Source organism: Mandrillus leucophaeus, unplaced genomic scaffold (assembly GCF_000951045.1).
Source record: "Mandrillus leucophaeus isolate KB7577 unplaced genomic scaffold, Mleu.le_1.0 Scaffold19, whole genome shotgun sequence".
NCBI classification, from domain to species: domain Eukaryota; kingdom Metazoa; phylum Chordata; class Mammalia; order Primates; family Cercopithecidae; genus Mandrillus; species Mandrillus leucophaeus.
This window is the reverse complement of record NW_012101920.1, coordinates 7112458-7123047: the sequence shown is the minus strand read 5'-3', so window position 1 is coordinate 7123047 and position 10590 is coordinate 7112458. Positions and strand designations below refer to the sequence as shown.

Below are 10590 nucleotides of genomic sequence, written 5' to 3'. Positions count from 1 at the left end.
GAGGTTGCAGTGAGCTGAGATGGCGCCACTGGCCTCCAGCCTGGGTGACAGAGCAAGACTCTGTCTCAAAAAAAAAGAGTAGCACATTACTTCTAGTCACAGGAAATGAACCATGAAGTCTCCCTACACTCAAGGAGGGGAAGTGAAGTTTCTTTTGAAAGGAACAGCATCAAAGAATTTCCAAACATTTAAAAACCACTGCGCATGGTTAGCTAGATGCCTGGACCATGTAGCCTTCAGCCTAACTTTATAAAAAGTTTTATAAAAGTTGAATTTCCTGAAGTTGACCATTTTTAAAAATCTTTCCTCTTAAAACAGTAGTGTAGTTGTGTTTTTCTGAGTAGCACAGTGGGGTAGTTCCGGAATGTCAACCCTATTAGTTTAAAATTTCAAATGAAAGCTGTGGCAGTGCTCCCAAAACACCATTGCTCATGCTAAAATTGTAAAGAGTTAAAATTAACGAGCAGAATTCTAAAGAGAAGAAACTGCCCTTTGGTGCAAGAAATAAAAATGTAGAGAAAAGAACAAGTCTGCCTCATGCAGTCCCCTCAGAACATAAAATTTTTGAAACTTCTGTTCAAGAAAGCATATTTGGACTTGTGTCTAGAATATAAGAACTCTTAAAACTCAGTAAATAGACTGTATTTACTGAGTTTTTATTTATTACAGTAAAAAACAGGTAAAGTATCTAGGCCAGGCATGGTGGCTCACGCCTATAATCCCAGCACTTTGGGAGGCCAAGGCAGGTGGATCACAAGGTCAGGAGTTCGAAACCAGCATGGCCAACATGGTGAAACCCCGTCTCTACTAACAATACAAAAATCAGCCAGGTGTGGTGGCACATGCCTGTAATCCTAGCTACTTAGGAGGCTGAGGCAGGAGAATTGCTTGAACCCAGGAGGCGGAGGTTGCAGTGAGCTGAGATCGTGCCACTGCATTCCAGCCTGGGCGACAGAGCGAGACTGTCTCGGGAAAAAAAAAAAACAAAACAAAACAGCTAAAGTATCTAAATAGACCTTTCTCCAAGGAAAACATACAGGTGGCTAGTAAGCACAGCGTCATCAATCACCAGGGCAATGCAAATCAGTTTCTGCCACGACTTCTTAAGTCTGCCCTTGTATCACAGAAGCAGCTGTGGATGCAGTGTGTAAGTGAATAGACGTGGCTGTGTTCCAGTAAAACTTGCTTTCACAAACAGTTGGCAGCCAGATTTGACCCACTGGTTGTCGTTTGCCAACCCCAGTGTCTAAGCATAAAATGGAAGAAGTTTAAACAAGCTGTTACATCACCCCCATTATGTGTAAATTCTTCCTCCTTCCATCATAAACGCAGACAGTCCTGTTAAGCACAGTGGGAAAGTCAAAATGGGAATCAGGCAGGATGCTTCATATAATTTGCAAATTTAAACACCTGTTACCAGTTTTTTACTTTTGCCTGGGACCTTTTCAAAAAGTGAAAATTTTCTCACTTAAGATTATCCTAAGTGTTCGTTGGATGAGAATATGTCACGAATAGGCTTGACTAGGGGAAGTCTTTGACTTTTATTCCTGAATGTTGTATACAGTTTCATAACTGCCACCCATGACCTCTGCTCAGTAGCTTCAGGAGAGAAGAACAGAAAAGTAAAATCTTTATGGTATGAAGTTGATGGTTATAAAATTGATGTATTGAATTTTTGGTTCAATATCGATCATCACTTCAGAGAGTAGAAACATTCTAGAGAAATAAATTTTGTCTTCTCATTGATTTCTGTTATTAAAAAAATACTCAAAGCAAGCTAGCTTTTGGCTAGACCTAAACACAACAGAAAGGGTCACCTTTAAAAAGTCATCATTTTTGCACAAGATTATCAAAGATCCATGTTATCCACAGTTTTCCCAAAGCCTGTCTCTTTAACTGTGTGTTTTTCAGTGCATTTGGGGAAGCTGACTCTTGTAGAACCAAACTGGGGTCTGCTTTCCTGGTGCAGTAAGACCAGATATCCATGCCACAGTTTACAGCAGGAGAAAGGAAGGTATTTATTTGCAGGGTGCCAAGCAAGCAGAAGCTACAGACAAAATCATAAATCAGTGCGTGGAGGATACCTTGCCCTAAAAGGGCAGGATATCTTGCAGCAGGGACTTACAGGTTGTAGGTAGATTCAGAGACTCTGGTTTGCAGTTGGTTAAGGAAGAGAAGTTTTGTTTAAAATTTTCGGAAAAGAATGTTAGCTCTGGTTCATGGGACATGACCTCCTCCAGGCCTCTCAGGAGGAAATTAAGAACAAAATTAGAACAAATTTAGCAGTGGTCAGATTTCAGCCCCCAGTTCCCCCTTGTCTTAGGTCTCCCTGCCGGTGGGCCTGTTTGGTAAAGAGCCAGGTTTCTAAAAAACAACTCAGGGACGGATGTTAAGATGTTATCTTGGCCGGGTGCAGTGGCTCACACCTGTAATCCCAGCCCTTTGGGAAGCCAAGGCAGGTGGATCACTTGAGGTCAGGAGTTTGAGTCCTGCCTGGCCAGGATGATGAAACCCTGTCTCTACTAAAAATACAAAAATTAGCTGGGCATGGTGGTGCTCGCCTGTAGTCCCAGCTACTCGGGAGGCTGAGGCAGGAGAATTGCTTGAACCTGGAAGGGAGAGGTTGCAGTGACCTGAGACTGCGCCACTGCACTTCAGCCTGGGTGACAGAGCGAGACTCAATCTCAAAAAATTAAAAAAAAAAAAAAAATCTCAGGTTTCTGTAAGGGAACCAAACATCCTGAGTCTAGCTTCCTTGGCTATTGTTTTAGGTTCCTATTACCTTTTCTTTTCTTTTCTTTTCTTTTTGAGATAGGTTCTCATTCTGTGACTCAGGCTGAAGTGCAGTGGTGCAGTCACAGCTCACTGCAGCCTCGACCTCCTGGGCTGAAGCGATCCTCCCGCCTCAGCCTCATGAGTAGCTGGGATCTCAGGGCGCATGCCACCACAGCTGGCTAATTTTTTATGTTTTATCTTTTGTAGAGCTGGGGTCTCACTGTTGTTGCCCAGGCTGGTCTCGAACTCCTGACCTCAAGCTACCCTCCCCTTTGGCCTCCTGAAGTACTGGGATTACATATGTGGGTCACAAAGTCTGTCCTCCTTTTACCTTCTTGCTTATCAAGTTGCTCGTTTAGTTCTTAGGGCTAGTGAGGTGCGTGGAATTTCCTTCAAAAGAACTCAGTATTTTCCTTTATTTCCATGCTTGAGGTCCTCACAGGCCCCCAAGAGGGGTCCCTGCCCTATTTCACTTGCCTTGTGTGTTCCGTGTCAATTCTCCGACAGAGTAACATGCACAGACATTCAGAGAAGTGTGGCTCAGGGGAAGCAAAGTCGGCTGCTTCAGGAAAAGGAAGAAGAACAAGAAAGAGGAAGCAGACCATCCTGAGGGAAGCCACGAAGGGTCAGAAGGAAGCTGCGAAGGGATGGAAGGAAGCCGCGAATGGAGACGGTACTGATTTTACACAGATTTGTTTTTACTGCGTCAGTGGTTTTCTGGTTGTAACTATCCTGGGTGCCGAGTGTTGCTGTCCAGGGGATGTGTCCAGAGCCCCTATTTGTCCACCAGTCGGTCCTGCGAGGTGGCTTGTGTGAGATCTCTCAGAATGGCAGTGAGTGTAGCATGAGAAAGTCAGTGTGAGAGCCTCACACAGGTCCACATGCGACCCCCACCCCCAGGACCCTTCTTCCATCACGCTGGACTGTCACCTGCAGCTACGGGGACTGTCCTGGGCTGTTGCAATAGATGACCACAAGCTGGGTGACTTGGGACAATAGAAATTGATTTTCAAATAGCTCTAGAGGCCAGAAATCCTCAATCCAAGTGTGGGCAGGGCCGCCCTCCCTCTGGGGACCTAGGGGAGGATCCCTCCTGGCCTCTTGCAGCTCTGGTGGCTCCAGCATTCCTTGCTTTGTGGCCACGTCCCCCAGTCTCTGTCTCTGTCTTTTCATAGCTCTGTCCTCTCTTCTGTGTCTGGGCCTTCTCTTCTGCCTCTTACAAAGACATTTTTCATTTAGGATTCAGGATTTCTTTTGAAAAAAGGAGGTCAGGTATGGGGCTTAGGATGTGGATATATCCTTTTAGGGGCCACTATCCAGCCCCCACAGCCATCACAGTCTTCGTCCTCTGGCCTCTGGGAGCTGAAGTGAGTTCTCAGGTTGGCCAAAGCTGGGCCCTGTCCTGTGTGTCCTGTGAATGGCTCTGCTGTCAGAGGGACCGACCTGACACCTGCACAGGCAAACACCTGCTCTGTTTACTATCTCCGTTCCTTTCCTGTGAGCACCTTAGAACCATAGATGACTGGAAACTGTCCAACCTTACGGCACAAGCATATGCCCCACATTCTGATTCCAGACTCAGTCCCTGCCTTGCAAATGTTCCCACAGATGATGGTTGCCCTCCACCTGCCTTCCCTCAAGAGTTACCAGATCAGATAGAGGATGCCCAGCTCAATCTGAATTTCAGATACACAGTGAATCATTGTTTAAACGTGTCCCATCACTATTGGGGATATACTTATACTAAAAAAAAATGTTCGACATGTATCTGAAACTCAAGTAGAAGCGGGCATCCGGCAGTCCTTCCCGCTCCCTCTGTGCGGAGTTGGTTCTGGGTCCCTGGTTCCAGTTGCACTGTCCACAGGCCGCACTCCCCCGCTCTTTCTCTGTGTCTTACCATCTGGCAAAGCTCTAAGCCTGGGTGCGCCCCAGGCCTGCCTTTCCCATGCCTGCATCACGCAGCCAGGCCCTGCCTGAGGGGTCCCAGGCAGTGCCCAGTCGCTCAGCTCAGTTGGAACTCTTCAGAATTGTGCACGCTGCCCGTCCGCGGAGCACCCTCCTTTCTTCTCCAGGCATCAGCAGTTACCACTGAGAGCTCACAGAGTGCCTTCTTATCCTGACCACAGCCCTCTGCAGGGGACACTGTCATCCGTCTGGCAGGGAGAGAGCTGCAGCGCAGGGTGGGGACGAGCCTGCCGGGGTGCCCAGAGCCCTCATTCTGAACCTCAATACCAACAACTTTTCCACTGATTTCCAATGAGCACCTTCATCCCAAACTCCCAGCCCCTGCCTCCCTCCCTCTGGGTGGAGGCCTCGCTGACTCTGCACCAGCAGATGGGCTCTGCTGCCCGCTGCCCTGGCATTCCTGTGTCGTCCCACTCCCAGCTGGAGTTCCCGCCATCCTCTGCCAGCTCCTGGGGCTTCTCCATCCGGCCCCGCAGGGCACAGGGCTGTCCACAGTGCTCATCGGGTCAGATCAGAAGAAAAACCAGTGTCCCACTGATGGGTATCAAGTAGTGAATGCAGCCTGGATTCCATTTGGATTCCTTTATACCAATGATGTTGTAAAATACCATTTTTCATATTTTTTTAATGGAGGAAGGGGCTGGTAGAAGAGCCACCTTTCCCATCTAAGTTCCCATCTGACTCTGAGTCTGGAACCCACCCCTCCGATCAGCTTTATGTCCCCCACCCACCCTCCTCAGCCAGCTCACCCCTCCTGGCCCGCTCTTTCCTATCAGCCTTGAACATGCTCCATGTCTTCAGAAAAATAAAAGCACTTCGTGCGAGCGCCCCCCTGGTCCTGTGCTGCCCCTCCCGGGCACTTCACGCTTATTTGGTTCTTTAATAAGTGTCAGACTCCCACATGCAGCGCACTGCAGGCTCCCCCAGGGTGGGCATGGCCCATCGGTCTGTCCCCAGCTCCTGGCACTAGGCCTGACCTTAGCAGTGCTCGTTAAGGCACTACTTGTTGAATAAACCAGTGAATAATAAGCACAGTCCTTTATTGGAGAAGACAGACTGGTGAAATTTGACCCACAATTCGTCAGCCCGCATTGCAGAAACCCAAGGCCAGGCTACTGGCTGCCTGAGCTCTAAGTTTAAGTCAGATCCTAAAAGGTGCGTGGAGAAATGTGACTTACCCACTAATTTGGCACCTAAAGGGCCCTTCAGCAGTTCACCCCATCTTGACACCTAAAGACACCTAAATGTAGTGGGGTTTTCTTGTTGTTGTTAATTATCTCTTAAATGAAACCTCTGAAGGGCCAAATGGTTTGGGGTGAATTTTGAACGTGTCACCCTCAGTTGGTGACATTTTTGCTGTGGAGAAGAGAAGGCTCTTATCAGCTTAAAAACTGATGATAGGAATTGGACATATACAAACTTTTTTTATATTTTTGATGGTCAGCGGTCATATCCAAAGCAAGTGTGAATTAAGGCAAATAACCTGGCAAAAAGCATGACTTAATTTGCATTTCAGGGTCTTTGTAGCCTGTGTTATCCAGATAATTGTCTCGCTTCTGTGTCTGCTCTGCCGGAACACCAGCGTGCAGCGCCTCTCCAGTTCATCGGTAGATCTCGACGGGTGACTCTGATGGTGCCAGTTTTTGGTTTTGTTTTTTAAGACAGGGTTTCACTTTGTAGCCCAGGTGTGATCTCGGCTCACCGCAACCTCTGCCTCTTGGGTTCAAGTGATTCTCATGCCTCAGTCTCCCAAGGAGCTGGGATTACAGGTGCCTGCCACCACGCCTGGCTAATTGTTCTATTATTTTTAGTAGAGACAAGGTTTCACCATGTCTCAAACTCCTGACTTCAAGTAATCTGCCCACCTTGGCCTCCCAAAGTGCTGGAATTAACAGGCATGAGCCACCGCACCTGGCCTGATGGCACCGGTTTTGTGGATCTCACTGTTTCTTTTCATATCTAAGAACTGGGTCTTCTTGTCCCCCTCCATCTACCCCCAAAAAAAGTACTTCAAGGAAGCATGGACAAAAATGTCCTCAGACAACTTAGAACTAACGTGAGGCAATCACGTTCTTCAGTGTGGCACTCTGTGGATGTTTGGGGAAGTAATTTGGAAAATGAGTAGAGGGCAGGGCTCCCCAAGCCCCAGCCCATGGACCTGTGGGCCGTTGGGAACTGGGCCTCACAGCAGGAGGTGAGCAGGGGGTGAGGGAGCGAAGCTTCGTCTGTATTTACAGCTGCTCTCCATCGCACACATCACCTCCCGAGCTCCGCCTCCTGTCAGATCAGTGGCAGCGTTGGGTTCTCATATTAGTGCGAATCCTGTTGTGAACTACACGTGCAAGGGATTTAGGCTGCACACTCCTTATGAGACTCTAATGCCTGACGATCTCTCACTGTCTCCCATCCCCCCCAAGATGGGACTGTCTAGTTGCAGGAAAACAAGCTCAGGGCTCCCACTGATTCTACATTATGGTGAGTTGTGTAATTATTTAATTATATATCACAATGTAATAATAAAAATAAAGTACATAATAAATGTAATGCACTTGAACCATCCCCAAACCAACCCCATCCCCCCAACCAGTCCATGGAAAAATTGTCTTCCACAAAACTGGTCCCTGGTACTGAGAAGGTTGGGGACAGTAGAGGGTTGAATATGGGTCCCTGGTACTGAGAAGGTTGGGGACAGTAGAGGGTTGGATATGGGTTGGTTCACAGTGGACTGTTTTAAAGCCACTAAGTTGTGCAGACTGGCTCCTGAGCTGCTGGAGGGGAAGCAGGTTGTGGATACACACCTGGCGTTGGCTCCAGCATCCCTAGCAGGACGCGCAACCCAGAATCAGTACTCAGTATATGTCGATTGGCCAAAGGGACAAATCTCCTGCAGGCAGCTGGCTTTCTTCATGTAGACAGCGTCATGCCACGGGTACTGAGACAAGACTTAGGTGAGCAACTCAGCCACGATATGAATCTCTAAGATCCACCTTGATATAAAGCTTGTAAGATCCACGTTCACCTACAGCAGCTGATGCCAGCTGGGAGTGACTGTGACCCCCCCCTTGTCACCTTTAGGGGACACTGGCAATGTCTGGAGACATTTTTATGGTTTTTGCAGCTGGAGAGGAGGGTGATACTGGCATCTAGTGGTAGAGGCCAGGATCGCTGCTAACATCCTGCAGTGCCCAGAAGAGCGCCCTGCCCCCAGCAGACAGCTCTCTGACCCCAAACGTCTGTAGTGCTGAGGCTGAGAAGCCCTGACTTAAGGCAGTAGTTGACATCAGAATAGTACCATCTTATCGATTAGATTGTTTTCTAACATGCTCGCTGCTGTGTTCACATTTAAGTGATAGTTTCCAAAATATATTTGCACAGTTTATAAATTCCAATTCCTTGACTTTCTGATACATTTGCTCATCCTGGACTTTTTTTCAAGAAGCTGCTGCCGAGGAGGCTTCCGCCCCGAAGCGAGAACAGTTCCCAGGAGAGATGCTTCCTGGCGCCTGCGGAGAAACCACGGCCAGAGTCAAAGAGGACGTGGATGAAGGCGTGACCTGTGAAATGCTCCTCAACATGATGGATAAGTGAGAGAGGGATTCAGGTTGCATATTCACTGCCCATAATTCCTAAAGCAAGTTAGAAGTTTTTAGCATTAAGGCGTGAAGTGCTCCTCCACATGATGGATAGGTGAGAGTCAGGTTGCATGTTCTCTGTCTCTAATTCCTAAAGCAAGTTAGAAATTTTTAGCATTTTCTTTGAAGCAATTAAGTTCATGACAATGGATGACACAAGTTTGAGGTAGTGTCTAGAATTGTTCTCCTGTTTTTAGCTGGATATTTCAAAGAAACATTGCAGGCATTTTATAAAAGTTTTAAACCTTGAGTGAGAGGGTAACACCTCAAACCTATGAATTCATTCACTTGATATTGGCAAGGTGGCCCACAATGAATGAGTAGTGATTTTTGGATATTTCAAAATAGTCTAGACCAGCTAGTGCTTCCACAGTCAAAGCTGGAAATTTTTATGTTGCATTATATACACCCATGATATTTCTAATAGTATGGTTTTAAACATTAAAGACAAATTTTATATTTTTATACAAATGAATTTTCTACAAAATTTAAAGCTACCATAATGCTTTTAATTAGTTTCTAAATTCAACCAAAAATGTTTTAATCTTATAAAAAGGAAAACTGAGTAGGAAACGAAAAACTAGATTAGACTAGAAAATAAGGAATAAATCTATCTTACTTTGGTATTATAGGAGCAAGGTTCACCTTTAGATTTTTGTATTCTCTTTTAATTATGTTCCTTGGCAGGTATGAAATTGCCCTGGTTACATTCCATTATTGCTTATTAGTATTTCACTCCATAACCCTTTTTTCTGCTAAAACTACTCTTTTTATATTTTTAAAGTAATTGGCAGAGTGAGAAGAAACATAAAATCAGATAATGCAAATGTGTACCTGTAAGGAATTTGTACTTTTTCATAATGCCCAGTGATTAGTGAGTATTTCTCTCTTGCCAATTGACAAGATTTTTCCACCCCCGAGCAGCGTGAGAGGTGCCTCTTTAACACTTGAAATTCATTTCTATCTTTATGCGCAGCCAGATATTTCTTCTTTCTTAGTCCAGCAGTTTCTTTTGCTGCGAACCTCTCTCTGCCCCTGTATTTCAAGATCACTGATAGGTCCTAAATTCAAATTCTTAAGGTATGAACCTTTTATTGAAAATACCACAAGTTCAGAAGCACTGTTACACAATGTGAATATGTGGAAATAATTTCCCAGCAGGAAGAGCATTATAGTCTCTTTGTACCAGAAAATTAATTCAATTCAACTCACATGAGATTTAAATTCTGTGGGCTGTAGTATGCCATCATTGTGACTGAATTTTTGCAATGGTTTCTTAATTTTTTTACTGTTATTTAAAGATGTTTTACGTAATTCAATAAAATGAAATGACTTAAAATTGCTCTATTTGTTATATGTCAGCATTGGTCCTTAAAAACGTCGTCTTTGTCTGGAGAGAATGTGGAGAAATTGGAACCTTTTTGCACTGTTGGTGGGGATGTGAAATGGTGCAGCCACTGTGGAAAGCAGTATGGCAGTTTCTCAAAAAAAAAAAAAATGAAAATAGAATTAGTATCTGACCCACCAGTCCCACTGCCAGATATACCGTGTACCCAGAAGAACTAAAAGCAGGGTCTCAAAGAGGTATTTGCACACCCATGTTCATAGCAGCATTTTCAAAAATAGTCAAAGATGGAAGCTACCCAAGTTCTGTGGACAGGTGAATGGATGAACAAAATGTGGTATATACATGCGGTGGAATATTACGCAGCCTCAAAAAGGAAGGAGACCCTCACACATGCTGCAACATGGGGAACCTTGAGGACATTATGCTGAGTGAAATCAGCTAGTCACAAAAGGACAAGTATTATATGATCTCACTTATAGGAGGTATCTAGAGTAGTCAGATTCATAGAGACAGATGGTAAAGTGATGTTTGCCAAGCACTGAGGGGTGAGGGGAGAATGCAGAGTTAGTGTTTAATGGACACAGAGTTTATTTGGGATGAAGAAGGAGTTCTGGAGATCAGTCATGGTGATGGCCCCACAACAGTGTTAATATACCTAATTATTCCACTAAACCATACACTTAAAAATAGTTAAAATGGTAAATTTTCTGTTGTATTAGTCCTTTCTCACATTGCTATAAAGATACACCTGAAACTGGGTCATTGATAAGAAAAGTGTTTTAATTGACTCACAGTTCCGCAGGCTGTACAGGAAGCATGATATTGGCATCTGCCCAGCTTCTGGGGAGGCCTCAGGAAACTTACAATCAA

At 45.4% G+C, this 10590-nt stretch overlaps 1 protein-coding gene across 6 annotated transcripts in view; it reads left to right on the top strand.

The window, feature by feature from the left end:
* The window catches only part of CTCFL (CCCTC-binding factor (zinc finger protein)-like), a 40949-nt gene extending 31234 nt beyond the window's left edge, over positions 1 to 9715 (top strand). For 3 of the 6 annotated variants that reach the window (XM_011978162.1, XM_011978161.1, XM_011978156.1), the window contains 2 exons: positions 3283 to 3448; positions 6426 to 7286. In XM_011978162.1, the coding sequence (XP_011833552.1) occupies positions 3283 to 3448; positions 6426 to 6586 (327 nt within the window). In that variant the 3' untranslated portion in view covers positions 6587 to 7286. Of the gene's footprint in view, positions 1 to 3282; positions 3449 to 6425; positions 7287 to 8176 lie in introns of those variants that run through there. The other 3 variants (XM_011978157.1, XM_011978158.1, XM_011978160.1) reach the window with 2 other exon arrangements.
* Positions 9716 to 10590: the final 875 nt, after the last annotated feature.